At 44.6% G+C, this 19,621-nt stretch overlaps 1 protein-coding gene across 1 annotated transcript in view; it reads left to right on the top strand.

Moving 5' to 3' along the window:
• Positions 1 to 453: 453 nt before the first annotated feature.
• Positions 454 to 19,621, top strand: part of MATN1 (matrilin 1) — a 39,399-nt gene continuing 20,231 nt past the window's right edge. Inside the window, exons 1-2 of the mRNA XM_054011884.1 lie at positions 454 to 610; positions 5,374 to 5,720. Coding sequence (XP_053867859.1) covers positions 523 to 610; positions 5,374 to 5,720 — 435 coding nt within the window. The 5' untranslated portion in view covers positions 454 to 522. The remainder of the gene's footprint in view (positions 611 to 5,373; positions 5,721 to 19,621) is intronic.

Here is a 19,621-nt window from a genome sequence, read left to right on the forward strand (position 1 = left end):
TTCCTAAAGCCTGAGGTCTGTGTTTCATGTGCCGAGCTGGATGTCTAAGGGATGGTTTGTGTGACCTTTTTCGTGTCCCACGCTCCCACCCCCTCCTGTCTCAGGCTCAGGAAGGATGCTAGCCCCATACACCGCAGACCGTTTACTGAGTGGAGCAAACATCAGGCTGTGCAGATTAAAGCCAGTGAATGACAGGTTAACCCCTTTCTCCAACCTGGTTTCACTGGCCCCACTGTCAAGGTCTCAGATTCTCCACATTCCAGGCAGTAGCGGGTCCTCTTTCTTACTTCCCATCCCCTAGCCAAGCAATGAACCCCTTGTGGAAAGCCCCAGGGGCGGGGCAAAGCCAGGCGACCCTTCGTGTCATTCAAAGTTTTCTTCTTTTTCTCCCTCCCCGCCTCCAACCTTGCCCTCCCCCCAGGTATGTCAGAGGCTGGCCTGCTGCCTCTCTGAGGAGTGGCATGTTAATACCTCTGGCCCAAGCCTCTTGCCTGTCACTCTGTCTCTAGCTTCTGAGCAACCATGGACAGGATTTTCTCTGGCTTCTTGCTCTCTGCGCTTCTTCTCTTCCAGGATCATGGAGTTTACGGGGCTCCCCCTCAGCCCAGAGGTAAGTGAAGAGGTCAGTTTGGTGGTACCTTCTCGTCACCCAAAGCCATCCTGCTAGGGCAGATGCGAACACAGGGGGGAGAAAAGGAGAAAAACGACACCAAACATTGCAGGGCTGTGCAAAGAATCTTTTGCAAATAGTTGACCAAGGCAGCAAAATCCTGATGTCTGTGCTGCGTTCTCCTGCTTGCTTCGTTACTAAGGCTAGGTCTACACTACCCGCCTGAATTGGCGGGTAGAAATCGATCTCTCGGGGATCGAATTATCGCGTCTCGTCGGGACGCGACAATCGATCCCCGAATCGACGCTCTTACACCACCAGTGGAGGTAGGAGTAAGCGCCGTCGACGGGGAAGCCGCGGAGGTCAATTTTGCCGCCGTCCTCACAGCGGGGTAAGTCGGCTCCGATAGGTCGAATTTAGCTACGCTGTTCGCGTAGCTGAATTTGCGTATCTTAAATTGACCCCCCCCGTAGTGAAGACCTGCCCTTAGGAATAATAGCTGTGTGAATGGCACAGACACCGTTAACAGAAAGCTGCTTCAGTGTGTCTTCAGCATAGTATCACGTCCAGTTCCTTTTAGCTGGAGGAAGCACTGCCATTAAAGGGGCTGTCCTGTGTCCTCTTTATCTCCTGAACAGAACTCGCTTCTTCTCTCAAAGCATTCCTCAAAACGCTGGTTTTGTTTGGGGAATTCAAGGAGCGAATTGGCCTGGATTGATCAGACATTCCTAGCTCTGGTTCACCTTTCCCAGTAAAGTGGAATGGATTGGTTTTGAGGTTGTTCCTTATTAAGGTTTTAATGTAGTCCTTTTTCAAGCAAACTTCCAGTGAATTCCCTTCAGTTTGTTGAAGTCAATGGTAGATTTTGCCTGAATTGGGATGACAGGATTTGCCTTAGAGACAAGCTGCCCAAGAGATAACCCGTGAGCATCCTCAAAGAAGGACGGTTAATTTTAATGTCTGCAAATCCCCATTTCCCAGCTACAAAATACTTGACAATGGTAGGCAGCCAGTGTGCTGAATTCAGTGCCTATCATGCTGAACAATACTGTCATATTGTTTCCTTGTACTCCCAGTCTGTCCATCTGCACCTGTTATCTCTGGTCTTTGAGGCAGGGGCTGTCGGCTTGTTCTGTGTTTGTAAAACACCTAGTACAGTGAGGTTCTGGCCCATGTTGGGGGCTCTTAGGCACTGTGGTATTACAAATAATATATAACAAATGAACGAGTGTTGAATTCAAAAGGAAAAGCAAACAGTGAAAAAGATTTGTAAAAATGGTAAAGAAATCAGTCCATTAACTGATCCGGTAGGGACTGGATGAAATTATAGACGACAATTAATGTTCAGCCAACCTGCGGAACTCATGGCTGCAGGAGGTGGTCAAGACAAATATTGGGGCTGGATTTGTAAAAGGGTTGAGTGATTTTAGGACATTTTAAAACATTTATACCTGTGCAGCTCACAGCAATGATCAGGGTGATGTGACTATATGCTGTAGGGCATAAGGTAGCCACTTAGAGAAAGGAACGTTCTTTCCAGGCTGCCTAACTGATCAGCTTTGTGAAGAGAAGGTATAGAGATATACCTGATATACCTGAACCATCCAGTACAAGATATTACCAGAGTCAGGAAATGACAGATGGACCATTCGTCCAATCCACTATATTTCTAGTATGACTGAATGCTGCTTGCAACATAAACATGTTTTAATTCTGAGTTATCAAGAGTTTTCTGTTTCTTCTAATTGATACAGCACCATGGTGCTTCCCCAAACTCTGTTTCATTGCCATAAGGGCTTGACTATTATAAAAGTTATTACAGAATAAAGTAGACAGTGGATTTAAAGTGGAGTATCTACTTTGGAATAAGTCCACATGTGGACATTCTTATTCCAAAATATAATTGTTGTTTTTGGTTTAATTTAATCCACTTCCAAAATCAATTAAGCTATTTTGGAAAAAGGCACTCTTATGCCAGAATGAAAGTGTCCATATGTGGAGTTATTCAGGACTAATTGTTCTGGAATAGCTCCATGTGTAGACAAGCCCTAAGACTAGGGAGCCTTCTGGGACTGGACACAATTAGCTAGACTTGCTTTTGATTTTCCAATACTCTCTCTTTATTTCCCCATAAATACATTTTAATTTCATAAAAAGAGATTAAAAAAAAAGTTGCTTGGGACAAAAATACAAAAGTGCTTTGCGAAAAAGTTGATTCCAAAATCTTTTATTGCTCAGTCAGTCCTTATCCCACACTTCAATGCTTTGGTACCACACTTCTTTCTTGGCAGCAGTTAACAATTAAAAAAAAATGGTGGTTAGATCACTGGAGGGGGAATCAGGAGACCTATTGTCCATTCCTTGATCCACCAGGGACATACTGCATGATCTTGGGCAAAGCTCAGTGCCTCAGTTTCCCTACCTGTAAAATGGGTATAATGACACTTCATAAAGTTCTTTTTTGGTCTAAGAATTGAAGCACTATGTAAGCCTGATTATAAACAGATGTTTTCTATTTCCTGCAATGAAATATGGCAGTGAAGTGAAACCAACCCCCTGAGGTAAATGGTTGCTTTTCAATGGCAACCACTGTGTCCTACTGACTAACTCCTCCTTGAATCCCTTCTGCACATTGCGTTGTTTAGAGATACATTATTCTGAAGCCAGTGACACATTCAGCCCTAGCATCTTTCAGGAAACTCACCTGATGAGCTGTCTTCATGGATGTACAGCGGGATATTTGTTTTCATATGTCTAATAGCGTGAGAGATCAGTTACATTTCACACTGATGACCAACTTCTAAATCTATGTCTTAATTTTAGACAGACTTGCTGGTCAAAAAGCTTGCATGTAACAATCTGCCAACAAAGTCTGACAGAACTTTCCCCCTGTATCACAGAATCTGTATCCTCCCCCTGTGTGAAAATGAAATATTAACAGAGCACATGAGAACAGAACCTCACAGAGGCAGGCTAAATGGGGCAATTTGGGGAAATGTTCATAAAAATATCAACCCTTTTTAGTTTATTTTATTTTTTTTGGTCACAGTTTGAAATGATGAAAAATGTCATCAAAATGGTCAGTTTTTGAGAAATTCCATCCAGCTGCACTCCAGAGCATCTTGACCACCAATAGTTTTCTCCATCGTGTTTATTACTGATCTTACCAAGGAAACATAGAAGTTACATGGGAAATATTTAGTCTTAGTGATACCAATAGGAAAAGCTGTGCTTTAATGCAGTGGCTCTCAACCTTTCCAGATTACTGTACCCCTTTCAGGAGTCTGATTTGTCTTGTGTACCCCCAAGTTACACCTCACTAAAAACTATTTACTTAGTCAGCAATTTTTCAATTTTTCTGTGACACTTTTGTATGTTTATGTCTGTGTTTCTCATTTTTACCATATAATTATGAAATTGAAAAATTGCTGACTTTCTCATTTTTACCATATAATTATAAAATAAATCAACTGGGCTATAAACGTATTTACATTTCATTGTACAGTATATAGAGCAGTACAAACAAGTCATTGTATGAAATTTTAGTTTGTACTGACTTCGCTAGTGCTTTTTATGTAGCCTGTTGTAAAATCAGGCAAATATCTAGATGAATTGATGTACCCCCTGGAAGACCGCTGTGTACTCCCAGGAATACATGCACCCCTAGTTGAGAACCACTGCTTTAAGTGTTATACCAGGGGGTTGTATGAGTCAGGACTCCTGGGTTCTGTTTCCACCTCTACTGACCCCCTGGAGCTTTGAGGTAGTTATTTAATGACTAGGTGTGCCTCTGTTTATCTATCTCTGAAATGGGGATAACAATACGTATTGCACAGACTTGTTGTGGGAATTTATGTATTAATTTTTGCAAAGTGTTTGAAGGGCATCTGAGAAAGGTGCTTCGAACAATTGGTCTGCTCCACTGCTGTTTTACTCCAGTGTGACTGCACTGAGTTTCATCAGCATAACAGCATAAAACTGGAGTGGTGAATCCAGCCCCACAAATGCCAAATATTATTATCTCCTTATCTCTGTGCATTATAAGTACGCGTATTTGTACATGGTGTTATGTTTTTTAACCCATAAAAATATTTTTCTTGTACACAAAGTAAAAGAACATTTATAAACATTGATTAATTAGTTCCCACTTTGCCCCATGAGATAAGTAAATATTTATCATCATCCCATTGGTTTTACAAATGGGGAAACTGAGTCACAGGGAGGTGAGATGACTTGCCCAGTGTCATGCAGAGCAATGACCCAGCTTTGACCCATGAGACCTCACTCCCTGTCACCTACAAAGACCCATGCATAGGAGCTAGGAGCCCTGATTCAGAATCCTCTATTGTAACCTGCATCTGTCCCGCTTACCCTCTTCTCCCCACTTTCCTGCCCCCTCACTTGCCTTCTCTCCAGTGTCCCCTCTCCCTTCACATTTCTTTCTATTTAGTGGATTCCCTCCTAACTAAAACCAGCCCCTAAGGTGCCATTTGCTGCTGCCCCATTGTTCACTCTGCTGGTGTGTTCTACCCTTCCCCCACCCTGGATCTGTCAGATCTGTTTCGGTTGTAAGCTCTCTGGAGCTACAAATAGGACCGAGGTGTCCTGACACTCAGGTCTCTGCCATAACCCAGTAGAACCCTGTCTCCCCACAAGAACCAGGAAGTCTTGAATCCCCAGCATCCTGCTCTGACCGCCGAACTTCACTATTTGTTCCCGGAGCCTTATTTCTTCCTCTTTCTCCTCCCACTTTTCTCGTGCAGGTGCTCTGTGTAGGACGAGACCCACCGACCTGGTGTTCATCATAGACAGCTCCCGCAGCGTGCGCCCCCATGAATTTGAGCAGGTCAAAGTCTTCTTGTCCCAGGTCATCGAGTCCCTCGATGTGGGCCCCAATGCCACTCGGGTGGGGGTGATCAATTATGCCAGCACAGTCAAGAACGAGTTCTCCCTCAAGACACACTGGACCAAAGCCAGCCTGCTGCAAGCAGTCCGCAAGATCAAGCCGCTCTCCACGGGCACCATGACGGGCTTGGCAATCCAGTTTGCCATCAATAGGGCGTTCAGCGACTCAGAAGGGGCCCGGGTGAGGTCTCCTGAGATTAACAAGGTAAGTGAATTATCTGCGGAGCTGCTGCACTGGGAGAAATCAGTGTTACTCTCGCTGACGGCGACACCCCTCCCACCCATCCCCCTTCCTTCTGTCTAATCAGAGACTGGAAACGTTGAAGAAAATGGCCAAAGCCCCACACAAAATATTCTGGATGGGGGGAAAGTAATTGTTATCTCTGTGGCAATGGCCATCTTTACTAATATCCCATCCAAGGAAACTACACTAAAGGACCTTTAATTTTGCAGTGGCAAGGAGGCCGGTTTTCTAAGACAGACAGCACAATTGAGGACTCAATTCTCATAGAAAGTTAGTGGGATCTTTGTCTCGGATCCTCAAAGGTATGTAGGTGCCTAATTCCCATTTATTTCAATGGGAATTAGGCACCTAACTCACTTTGACAATCTGGGCCTTGGTGCCTCACTCCTCTTTGTGCCTTTGAAAACCCCCCACTTTGAATTCACAAGGTAGGAAATGTCACAATTAAGGTTGCCCTGGAAACCTTAATTCCCCCACCCTCCAGCCCACTCCTTGTCTGTCTTGACTATTGAGATTCAAGCTCTGTGGGGCAGAGACCACCTCTTTCTCTGTGCATGTAGTGAGTGTGGGGCAGTGAGATCATGGTCTAGGTTGGTATTTAACATAAGAACATAAGAACGGTCATACCGGATCAGACCAAAGGTCCCTTTAGCCCAGTATCCTGTCTTCTGAATGAACAGAACAGGTAATCATCAAGTAATCCATCCATCCCCTGTCACCCATTCCCAGCTTCTGGCAAACAGAGGCTAGGGACACCATCCCTGCCCATCCTGGCTAATAGCCATTGATGGACCTGTCCTCCACGAACTTACCTAGTTCTTTTTTGAAGCCCTCCCATATAACAACAACAGCATCTGCCTTCCCCGGACTCGTCACCTCTGAATTTGGCTACACCTGCCTCAGCTCAGTGACAGCCGGGGGAAACCTCTCCCTTCTGTGCATGCAGAAAGCTCGTTTCATTAACAGCTTGCGTTTTAACTAAACATTAGTCATGACGCAGCCTAGGCCCGCATGCTGGCTCCCCATGCTCTCTGCTAGCAAGACAGGAGCAGAAAAATAAACAAGGGCTTAACATGGGCAACCAGAGCTTCCGTCCCAACCAATCAGGAAACCAGCTGTTTGAAGAAGGTTTTTTTCCCCCAACTCTAACATTTCGGGAATGTCAGTTTCTTTCCTTTCTCCTCTGCTGCTAGCAGAGGAATGGGGAAGCCAGCAATGTGGAGTAGTGCAAAAAGGAGAGGGTAAAGAAGCCAAAGGCAGCAAAAACAAACAAACAAAAAACCCAACAACCAACAAAGCCTAAATGCAAGAAATGCACTCTAGTAAAAATGTGACCATACCTGAAAAAACAAATCAACAGCCTGTTTTAAAGGCTATGATAGCTAGAAATTAACCAGACACTACTGAACAATGATGCCAATGGGTGGGGATCAGATCTCTCCACATACCTCTACCATTGGCACACCTAACAAATATGAATGGATTTACCTCACATCACTCTTTTATCCCCAAGTTCACAGAGGGGAAACTGAGACACAGACATTGAAGGCAGGATTTTCAAAAGCACTCAGCATTTTGGTCTAAGTCTTACTGACTCAGTGGGAGCACATTTGTGCCAAAATTGAGCACTTTTGAAAATCTAACTTTCCCAAAGTCACACAGTAAGTCTGTGGCAGAGTTAGGTAATGAACTATATCTTCTGAAGCTCAGTCCGGTGCCATAATCACAAAAACATCCTTCCTGTAGAAGTGAAAGCAGGGGCCTGGAAGCCAGGATTCCTGGCTTCTGTTCTCACTTTTGCCACTGACTGAGTGTGTGACTTTGGGCAAGTCACTTAGGGACGAAATGTGGCCAGGTGTAAAATGGTGTAACGTGTAATAACCTTTTTCTCCCACAGAGGGTGTTACCAAGCCTAATTTTAATGATACTTCATGCCTAATGTAATGACACTCACCTCACCAATGGATATAAGGCAGTGCATAATACCTTGGTATTATTATTATTACTGTTATTATTATTAATAATAATTAATGTTTGTAAAGTGCTTTGAAATCCTGGGATGATCCTGGTTGTGATTCTAGCCAAGTTCGTGCAAATAGAGTAAGAATGGACTCAACTTTAATCTTTTTTGGAGATTCAGAATTGTTCATTCTGTCCCATAGGTATATTTTGTCTTTCACTGCTTTCAGGTGTTATTCATGGAAACAGAAATGGTAAATTACTCAAGAGAGGCAACCTGGGGTGATGTATCTATCCCTGTTAGAAACAGGACAGCTATCTAATGTATTGTTTATACAATACAATACAATACAATTGTGTTTATCCCGTTCGCTGAAACATAGTATCTAGGTGCTGATTCAATGGTATTTGCAGCCCAAGTCCCAAATGGCTTCAAACTCATCTGGGCTCTTTCAGACTCAACTGTCCTTCAGGCCTTTTGGAGCTTGTCCATCACTGGGTTAAAAGAGGAGATTTTAGAATCTTCTCCCTTGCCCCCAGGGCCAGATTAAAATGAAATAAGGCACAGATCCACCAGCAGTCTGGAAATGCACAAAACCCATCGATTGCATCTCCCACCTCATCATCTCTGCTTTCCCTCCATGTACGGAATTTTCCACCCCGTGAGCTTTTAGAAGCCCATCACTTCTCCAGTCCTCGTCCCTGTGGATGATTTTTTCCCCCCGATTGGCCAACATTTTTCACGTTTTTATCCAAACAATCAAAACCCTCAAATTCTTCAGTTTAAAAATGTAAAATTTGATTTCCAGTGATTGAAAACGGCCCTGTTTTGTCTAAGAAAATCCATGTCAAATGTTCGATATGCACTTCATGCCGGCAGATGGGGCATGCGGGCCCTTGTCACACACATCCTCTGACTGGCCGCTACATGTCTAGCATTGCCAGCTTCCAGGCCCAACAGGGGTGATAAGGAAACTCCTGCATCGCAGAGAGCAGCTCCTTAGAGCCCACTGTTCCTTCATCCCACACTTGAAGGCTCCTTCTGAATGCAGAGCCTGGGGCATCAAAATTCCTGCTTTAATCTGCTAGGGAACTCTTCTCCCCTCCCCCAGAGTTTTATTCCCTGAAGCCAGGCAGCCTGAATGAATTGGCAGTGGTCCTGTGGAACTGGGAATAGCTTCAGAGGAAACATTTCCTAGGACGGGTTTAAGCCTCCCTCCTCTCTGAACCTGACCTACAGCTCACCCCCTAAAGAGCAGTTCTGCTTCTCGCATGAAAAAGTTTATTCCCAGCAAGACCTTTCCAGGGAGAGACAGTAGTAGCAGTGGGAGCATGGGACACGAGGGAAGGATATTAATGTTTCCCACAAAGCTCTCCTGTCAGTTAGCTAGCAGCCCAGCGCAGCTTGGAGGTGGCAAACTCGACTGTGAAAACTCAATGAAATAGGGACAAAGACAGGGCCTCCTTTCATCTGGGTCTACCTAGCAAACACAGTTGTTACTTCACTGAGAGATGGCTGGGCATGTTCTGAACTCTTAGGTAGCTTTGTGCTCAGTGTAATATGATTTTACTTTATTATGTGCTAAAGAACAGTGCACTCTATTGTCTGATACTGGCCTTTGGGAAAATAATGCCAAGCAGATACTGACATTCCTCCTAGCCTGTCTACAATGGATAATTCACAGTGTAATAATAAAATAATAAAAAAAAAATGAAAACCCAGCAACCACCTGCTACAGTATTTTTGTCTGGTCTTAGGAACAGCCATTGCAAAAACCCAAAGCAGAGCAGAAAACAATGGACTAGATTCCTTCCTGGTGTAAGTCAATGGGAGATGCTCCATGTCTCTTTATACAGGGATGGATTTGGTCCCATTTTTGTGATAAGGAAAAAAGTTAGCGACTACCTAGTTAGTTATTTTTGGCTCTATCACAAATTATCCCCCCCCCCCTTCTCTGAGAAGCCATTCTGTAATAATGATGATACAAGACTAAAATGGGGTCAAAATATTTTTACTTAAACATTTTTTTTAAAAAGAGAAATGTTTTTTCTGTCCAAAGAAACATTTTTGTGGAAAATTTTCATTTTAGTCAAAATGTGCCTGTTTATTAGTACTAAAAGAGCATGCAAATTTTTAACTGAACATTTTTGGAAAATAAATTAATTTGTGGTTTTTAAAAATTAATACATTTTCATTGGTTGAACGTCTTCAGTTTGGTCATCTTAATGAGAGAATGTAAACCAAACATGTTTCGATTTTTTTTGTCTTCTGGGAGAAAAATATATATCAAATGTTTGGATTTCAAAGCTGCAGTCCCCCTCCCCCCAGTATTTCAGTTTTTGGATTTGGTTATTCGTTGAAAAAGAAATGAACAAAAAAGTTTGGGAAATATCTAGAAAAACCAACAGTTAAAGATCACCACCCAAAACATTAACATTGCTTTCTCTGCTGTATGGAGGATCAAGTCTCACTCAATGAATCCAGATCACAAGTGCCCTGATTCGAAACCAAAAGCTCCACAAACCCCACTGAGCTGAACAATCCAGCTTGATTTGTCTTGCTTTTTACACCTCTATTGATAACCAGGTAGCTGCAGCTGGAACTGAATGGGCAGGGTGAGGGAGTACAGAACCCAGCTCCCAGAACTGTATCAACTCCTGCTGGACTACTGGGAGTAACACTTGCTTTTGCAAATGAGATCAGCAGTTGTGACTCACAGGATGGAGAGCAGATCTCTGGTTTCACTCTGCTGAAGTTAAAGGTGTTATGCCAGGGATCAGTTTGGTCCATGACATGCAAGAAGGTCCTGTTTTACAGTCGCTTTTCCAACCGTAATCAGAATTCAGCTGAAGGATCTGAGTGTGTGTTGTATAAGTGTGTACACACACACACACACACACACACAAAATACGGACTGATCTATAGAAGTCAGGGACTCTTATTTAATTCCCTAGTTCTTGTCTTTGAAACAGAAACCGGGATTTAGAATTGGGCTATTGCTGCATCATTGCAGATGGGCAGAAACTTCAGCTGCCTTGCAATTCACTTGTGTGTGTCCTCCACAAGTAAACTATTCAAGCCAATGTCACCGCAACCCATCTCTTCCCCAGTCCTGTCTTTCTCCTGCCAATGTAGGACAGTATTAACCAAAAGGAATTATTCCCACCGACAGATTTCAGAGGCACTGACTAAGCTGAACTCACTTTCAGTTTTCAAGTGCTACTGAATTAATTTAACCCCGCTATGTTCTGAGTTAGAGGGTGACAGAGGGAGCGTGGCAATCTGCCACAAGGAATAGGACGACAAAGGACGAGCAGTGGGATTTCATAGAATCATGGAAACGTCAGGTTGGAAGGGACCTTCAGAGGTCATCAAGTCCAGACCCCTACGCTGAGGCAGGACCAAATAAACCTAGACCAGCCCTGACAGGTATTTGTCCAGCCAGGTCTTAAAAACCTCCAGTGACGGGGATTCCACAATTGTCAGTCTATTCCAGAGTTTAACTCCCCTTCTGGTTAGAAAGGTTTTCCTAACAGCTAACCTAAATCTCTCTGGCTGCAAATTAAGTCCATTACTTCTTGTCCTGCCTTCAGTGGCTTATAGTTCAATTGATCACAGTCCTCTTTATAACAGCCTTTAACGTATTCAGGTCCCTCCGTTTTATTTCTCAAGACTAATCATGTCCAGTTTTTAAAATCTTTTCTCATAGGTCAGGTTGTCTAAACCTTTGATGGTTTCTGTGGCTCTCTTCTGGACTCGCTCCAATTTATCACCATCTTGCCTAAAGGGCAGAACCCAGAATTAGACACAGTTCTCCAGCTGGGGCCACACCAGGGCTGAGAAGAGCAGGACAGTCACTCCTGTGTCTTCCATACAACACTCCTGTTAAAAAAAAACTTTTTTGCAACTGCATCACATTATTGACTCACATTGAATTTGTGCTCCACTAATGCTCCCAGATCCTTGTCACTGCTACCACCTTACCAGTTATTCCCCATTTTGTAGTTGCATTTGATTTTTCCTTCCTAAGCCTGGCCGTTCTTAAAATGAACGGCATGGAGAAAGTGAATAAGGAAGAGTATTTACTCCTTCACATAACACAAGAACCACGGGTCACTCAATATGTGAAGTACTTTGCACTTGTCTTGGTTGAATTTCATCTTGTGGATTTCAGACCAATTCTCTAATTTGTCAAGGTCATTTTCAATTCTAATCTGGACTTTGTATTTTCTCTGGCACCTTCCATCTAGGGATCCCTGGGCCCTTTGCAAATATTTATAAATTTGCCTCACAGCCAAAGTCAACCCTAGTGCAACTCCACCAACCTCCACAGAGTTACCCCAGTGATTATTACGGACCATTTTCCTAATTTAAAAGCTGAAGGGAGCTGAAAAACAGAATAAGTAAGCCCAACTCGTTCAAACGAGGCTGCCTAAAATTAGGCATCTACAGTCATATTTAGGGACCTTGGAAAGTGACTGGATTTTCATTCCTCATGTTTGCAGAGCTAACTGCGAACCGCAGCCACTGGGAGCTGCGGGTGGCTGTGCCTGCGGATGGTCAATGTAAACAAACTGTCTCGCGGCCCGTCAGCGGATTACCCTGACGGGCCGCATGCAATCCCCAGGATGCAGGTTGCCCACCACTGATCTAGACCATCCCTGGTATGTGTCTGTCTAACCTGTTCTTAAAAACCTCTAATGATGAAGATTCCACAACCCCCCTAGGTAATTTGTTTCAGTGCTTAACCACCCTGACAGTTACGAAGCTTTTCCTAATGTCTAACCTAAATCTCCCTTGCTGCAATGTAAGCCCATTAGTTCTGGTCCTGTCCTCAGTGGATAAAAAGGACAATTTATCACCTTCCTCTTTATAACAACCTTCTAAGTACTTGAAGACTTATGTCCACCCTCAATCTTCTCTTCTTCAGACTAAACAACCCCCCCTTTTTTCCCAATCTTCCCTCATAGGTCATGTTTTCTAGATCTTAAATTATTTTTTGCTCTCTTCTGGATTTCTTCCAATTTATCCACATCTTTCCTGAAGTGTGGTGCCCAGACACAGTACTCCATTTGAGGCCTTATCAATGCTGGGTAGAGTGGAAGAATTACTTCTTGTGTCTCACTTACAAAACTCCTGGTAATACATCCCAGAATGATGTATTCTCTTTTTTGCCACAGTATTATATTGTGGACTCATATTTAGTTTTTGATCTCTATAGCAGAACTCCTTCCTAGGCAGTCATTTCCCATTTTGTATTTGTGCAATTGATTGTTCCTTCCTAACTGGAGTACTTTGCATTTGTCCTTATTGAATTTCATCCTATTTATTTCAGACCATTTCTCCAGTTTGTTAAGATAATTTTGAATTCTAATTGTGACGGGTTGGATCACAGAAACCCACGTTGGGACTGCCCCTGATGTGCCGAGACTACCTCTGAGCCTGTTTTCCTTGCCAGCTTGGGACTTCAGTGCCCTGCCTGGTTGTGCCAGACACGCTAGCCTGCTACAAACACAGACCCAGGTCTGAACTACATCGCCCAAAAGCTGCAAGCTTAATTGAAAACAGCTTAAGAAGTGTTCCGGTCTCCACCACTCAGATACCCAACTCCCAATGGGGTCCAAACCCCAAATAAATCCGTTTTACCCTGTATAAAGCGTATATAGTGTAAACTCATAAATTGTTTGCCCTCTAGAACACTGATAGAGAGAGATGCACAGCTGTTCCCCCCCCCCAGTATTAATACACACTCTGAGTTAATTAATAAATAAAAAGTGATTTTATTAAATACAAAAAGTAGGATTTAAGTGGTTCCAAGTAATAACAGACAGAGCAAAGTAAATGACCAAACAAAATAAAATAAAACATGCAAATCTAAGCCTAATACAGTAAGAAAGTGATTACAGATGAAATCTCATCCTCAGAGATGTTCCAATAAGCTTCTTTTACAGACTATCCTCCTTCTAATCTGGGTCCCGCAATCACTCCCACCCCAGTAGTTACTGTCCTTTGTTCCAGTTTCTTTTAGGCATTTCTTTGGGGTGGAGAGGCTATCTCTTGAGCCAGATGAAGACAAGATGGAGGGGTTTTCCAGGGACTTATATAGTTTCTCTCTTGTGAGTGGAAACCCCTCTTCCCCCCTGTGTAGAATCCAGCTACAAAATGGAGTTTTGGAGTCACATGGGCAAGTCATATGTCCATGCATGACTCAGTTTTCTACAGGATGTTCCCAGGAAAGCTCAGATGTGGACTGGCGTCTATCGAGGTTCCCTTCACACAATGTTGATCAAATCTGCCTTGGGTGCTTTCTACAGCAACCACTTTAAATACAAGCATAGAGCCAATGCTCATAACTTCAGATATAAAAATGATACATGCATACAAATAGGATGAATACATGCAGAAGAACATAACCTTTGCAAAGATATGTTACATGACATATCTAGCATAAAACATATTCCGGTTATGTCATGTTTACTCATAAGCATATTTCTATAAAGCATTGTGGGGTGCAACATCACACTAATCATGTCCTCCAAAGTGCTTGCCACCTCTCCCAGCTTGGTATTGTCCGGAAACTTTATAAGTGTGCTCTCTATGCCATTAGCTAAATCATTTATGAAGCTACTAAATAAAACCCATGAGAGATCCCTGTGGGACCCTACCTGATATGCCCTTCCAGCTTGACTGTGAACCATTGATAATTGCTCTCTGAGTACAGTTTTTCAACCGGCTGTGCACCCCTTTTATAGCAGGTTTGTCTAGCCTATGTTTCTCTAGTTCACTTATGAGAAAGTCATGTGAGACAGTATCAAAAGCCTTCCTAAAGTCAAGATATATCCCCATCCACAAGGTTTTTAAGGTCAGGCTTGACAAAGCCCTGGCTGGGATGATTTAGTTGGGAATTGGTCCTGCTTTGAGCAGGGGGTTGGACTAGATGACCTCCTGAGGTCCCTTCCAACCCTGATATTCTATGATTCTATGACAGTTATCCTGTCAAAGAAGGATATGCGTTTGGTTTGACATGATTTGTTCTTGACAAACCCATGTTGATTGTTATTTATCACTATTCTATTCTAGGGGCTTACAAATTGATTTTTTGATTATTTGCTCCATTATCTTTCCAGGTACTGAAGTTAAGCTGATTGGTCTGGAATTCCCTGGGTTATCCTTGTTCCCTTTTTTATAGATTGACACTATATTTCCCCTTTTCCAGTCCTCTGGGATCTCTCCCATCCTCCATGAGATCTCAAAGATAATCGCTAATGGGTCAGAGATCTTTTCAGCCAGTTCCTTAAGTATGTATTCTAGGATGCATTTTCTCAGGCTCTGAGACTTGGAGACATCCAATTAAGTAATACCTAATTTTTTCTTTCTCTATTTTAGCCTCAGATCCTACCCCATTTACACAGATGTTTACTATGTTAGTCTTTCGATCACGGCTAACCTTTTTGGTGGAAACTGAAACAAAAAAAGGCACTTTGGTCATTGCTGTGTTTTCTGGTAGTATCCCGATATTTCATCTTTGTCATCTGGTCACCCTCATTTGACCTAGCTTCCATTTTTTTGTATGATTATATGTAAAGGGGACTGTTGTCCCCTTACTAACATTCAGTGTGGGGGAGAGGGTTGGTTGCTAGTTCCCAGTACCAAAAGGAAGGGGGAGGGTCGGTGGGAAATCAGGACCCTGAAACTGACAGTCCCCAGGAACAATGGGGAGAGGCCAGTGCTCCAGGTGAGCCTGATTGACAGGGTGGCAGGCCAATGAGGGAGTCAGGAGGCCAGGGTGGGTCCCGTCCTGCATGTGAGCTGGAATTGCCTGGAACAGAGAGGGGCCGAGCTAAGGGGAGAGCAGGGGCCCGAGCTGAGCCGGGGAGCAGGGCCGAGCCAGATCCACAGAGCCAGAGAAGCAGCCCAGGGAGCAGGTCAGTGCTGGGAGCAGGGCTGCAGCCACAGAGCCAGAGGGGCCAGAGAAGGAGCCCAGGGGGCTGGAGGCCGAGCAGCGGCAGCGCTGGGGCAGGTTGGAGCTGAGGCTGGAGCTGGGGCTGGAGCAGTATTTGCTTTGAGCTGTTGCAATGATCAGTGGGTCAGGGAAGCATCCTGTGCAGAGAGAGCCCCCCGGAGTGGGGACACCCTAGCCCCTGCCCTAAGTGACCACGACAAGGTTGGGGGTCGAGCCCCCCAGGAATCCTGGGCCCAGCCTTGTTGGGGTTCCGAGGACTCTGCCACACAGGAGAGTGGAAGGGGAGCCCTCGAGGTCAGGCAGGGCTCTGGGTAAAGGGAGTAGAAGCGAAAACTCAAATCCTTTTGCTAGTCCCCTTCACCGGGTAGTTTATAAGCCAGAAGAATCCCCCACAATAGCAGGACTATTCCCCCGCTTACATATATTTGAGTTTCAGGTCGTTAAAGGTCTCCTGGTTAATCCAGGATGGGGGCAGGGGCACTTGAATCTCTATGGACCATTTGGCTCTTGGCGTCTTTCCTGACAGTGCCAGCAAGAGTGCCAGTTAGTGCCAAATTGTGGTGGTGGTTTTTGAGACTTGGGTTCATGTCAGCTGGAACCCATCAAACTCGCCTTATGCAGGCCACAAAACAGCTGTCGGACGGTGCCAAAGCCCTTGTCCAGCTCCTCCTTCTCAATACGCACTAGGATTCTGTGCTTGAATCCCATGTGTTTTTAAGCTTTCTTGAGTCTGAGCAGAGTCTAGGAACACTTTTGGGGGGCAGATCCTCTGGGGAGCACCCTATTCTGAGAGCTAAGACCCCCACCATCTAGCTACCTACTGCTGGCTCCTCCAGACTCCCCAGTAGCCTCAAGCGCACCCTTTCCCCGAGCTCCAACCTCACGGGCACTCTGATTTACAGTTGACCTCTCCGGGGAAGCACATAACACACAGGCTTTGCAAATGGGTTCCCAAACCAGTCACTCTCTACTGCAGACAGCACAAGAAATATACAGATCCAGACTAAACCATAAAACACCTGTATGCCCTTTCCTCACGTCTCTGGAGCATTCTTCAGGATGTGGGGCAGTGTCCTTTCTGGATTCCAAATCCTCTCTCCTGGACCTCTCTTCGCATGGCTTCTCCACTGGAGCTTGTTGTCTGCTCTCTCTCTCTCGGCTCCAGCCGGCTTCCTTTGACCTTGGCTGGTTCCTTGGTCAAAAAATATCCCCTTTCCCGCCAAAATCTGTGCCTTTGTTTTACTGATGTGTAATTGCACTGGGTGCCTATGAGAGGATAAATTGGAGTGTCTGACTGGCCTTCTCTATACCATTATTATATATACCTCCACCTTATCTTCTCTTCCTCTGCATCTTTTCAAATTAAATAAACAGCTACAGGCTTTTAAATTCCTTCTCATATGAAACACACCCATCACTCAATCTGACTTTGCCCCACAGACCTCTCTCCATTTTTCTCTAGCTTCTTCAGCCCTTTTCTAATTCAGCTCTCTATTTTAAGACAAGGAGACGAAGGCTGGGTCAAGGTGAGGTTGTACCATTGATTTATATAATGCCATTATAATATTTTCCGTATCCTTCTCTGTTCCTTTGCTTAATACAGTCTGACATTTATATGCTGCTTTGACCATTGTGCACCCTGAAGAGACAGCTTTCTTGAGCTGGCCATGAAAATGTCAGGATCTTTATCCCACTAATCCATTTCAAGTAGTTTAAAAGAATTCTTTCCAATGTGCATTATTGCCCCACTCTGGTCTGCGCTGCCATCCATATCACCCAGGCTCTTCTGAAGTTCTTCACAATTCCCTTTCAGTTTTACTAGCCTAAAAAATGTCACCCCTCAGCAAATCAGGCTAATGCACAGTTCATCCCACTGAGCTACATCAGCTGAGGACCCAGCCCCTTAAGTCAACTACCCAATTCTTAGTCCTGATTTCTGAGCACGCCGCCATTTCCCCCTACCTTTATCTTCCTATCTGTCAACCAGCTCTTTATTCACTGCAGGTCTTTCCATTTCTTTTTCATTCTCCACTGTTACTGAGCTTCCAAGCCTGTTGTGGGAGGGACTTAATAGACAACAGACTTTTTACTTCGTTTTTTTAAATGCTTTGTTCTTTTTAACATCATCTTTCTAGCCTGAAGGCCATGGTTTCCCATCTTGTGAGCCAAATTCCGCTCCTGGCTAAACCCACTGTAGTCAGTGGGTCTGACCGGTTAGAAATCTAAACATGGAAAGTGCTGGGCCAATCCTGCTTCTGTTAAAGTCAATAGGAAAACTGCCATTGACTGTAGTGGGAGCAGAGCAAGGCCAAAACCTCATGCTTTTGAAAATCCACACTACTGTTTCCAGATATCTAGCACACGTGCTAGGAGGACCCCAAGAGCATTGGCCCAGCTATGCTCCCAGAGGAAAGGGGCACAAAAGGACCACAGTAAATATATTTGTTTTACATCTCTCCTGTAGCCCAAAGCAAAGGTCTGGCTACTCCACCAGCAAAGGCTGCAGGGACTTTGGCGTATTATTGTCTTCCTTTAGGAACAGCAAGAATTGGATCATCATATTGCAAAGATTACAAAAGTGAGGAGGGTATTCACATATCCATTCCCCTCCCAAGGTGTGGGGACTGCATTGATTGCTACAGTGAGAGCCCTTGAAAACATCCAGCTATGCCTTCAATCATTAGATACGCCTGCCTCAGAATCCACAGGATTGCCTCCATGTCCCTATACTAATGCGGGGAATACCTAGGACTTGCTGCAAATAGGGATTTATCCTAGTTCACTAGACCTAGATCATGTCACTACAGCACACAGGGCCGGCTCCAGGCACCAGCTTAACAAGCAGGTGCTTGGGGTGGCCAAGGGAGAGGGGCGGCACCTGCGGCAATTCGGGGGCGGCAGGTCCCTCACTCCCTCTAGGAGCGAAGGACCTGCCGCTGAACTGCTGCCGCCGATCACGTCTTTTTTTTTTTTTTTTTGCTTGGGGCGGCAGAAATGCTGGAGCCGGCCCTGACAGCACAGGGGACAGCTGCCCACCGCAGGAGAAGCGCAGGGAGGAGTCTGGAGTTGGGAAAGTCAGAGACTTGTAGAGAAAGTGGACCATAATGGTGGAAATTTTTGAACCTCAAAAAATGTAAGGTTCAGTTCAGAGTCAGTCAGGAGCTAGGGTGGCGATTCAGCTCAGCTATGTTAACAATCAAACCAGTTTATCCATCCCTAATACTTCTCTGATTATGACCCTCTGAACTTGTCATAGGCTCCCCTACTACAGACCCTCTTCTCGGCCCACTCAGCAAGGCTGCCATGTTACTATTAGCGCAGCATCACCTAGTGGCCCTGGTGTGTCTTTGTCTCTTTACCCAAGAAAAACACTGCGAAGAAACCACACAGGCTCAGTGTTTCATGTATCGCATGCTGGGCAACAACATGAGCGACTCCCCATTTGTAAAACAAAACTGGCTCTTTATTGAGAGAACTCATGACAGAGATGCTGCAACTCCAGCCAGTGTTCCAGCCATGTGCACACAGACTAACTTCCTGGTGCCTTCTCCAAATGCTTCCTTTTTGCAACAGGTTGCTAGACTCAGGTGGATCCCAAATATACACAAACACAAGGGCCTAGTTACATATGAATTGCTGCTCTTGTTGGTTTCTGACCATTTTTCTACCACATCGCATACAGTGAGCACAGCTAGAGAACTCAGAAAATATATTCAAAGGGTTATTATCCTAGTCCTATAAACTAGAGGCCCCAGCTGAGGCCAGGGCTCCATTGCGCCAGGCACTGGAGATGCAGAGTGGGAGGATATACCTGCATGTGGAGCCGGAGGTGTGATTCCCAGCTTGTGTAGACATACGCACCCTAGCTCCCATTGAGCTAGTCCCCTAAAAATAGCAGCATAGCTGGGGCAGGGGCTATCTGTCCTGCGTACAAATCCA

This window comes from Malaclemys terrapin, chromosome 22, assembly GCF_027887155.1.
Source record: "Malaclemys terrapin pileata isolate rMalTer1 chromosome 22, rMalTer1.hap1, whole genome shotgun sequence".
NCBI lineage: Eukaryota > Metazoa > Chordata > Testudines > Emydidae > Malaclemys > Malaclemys terrapin.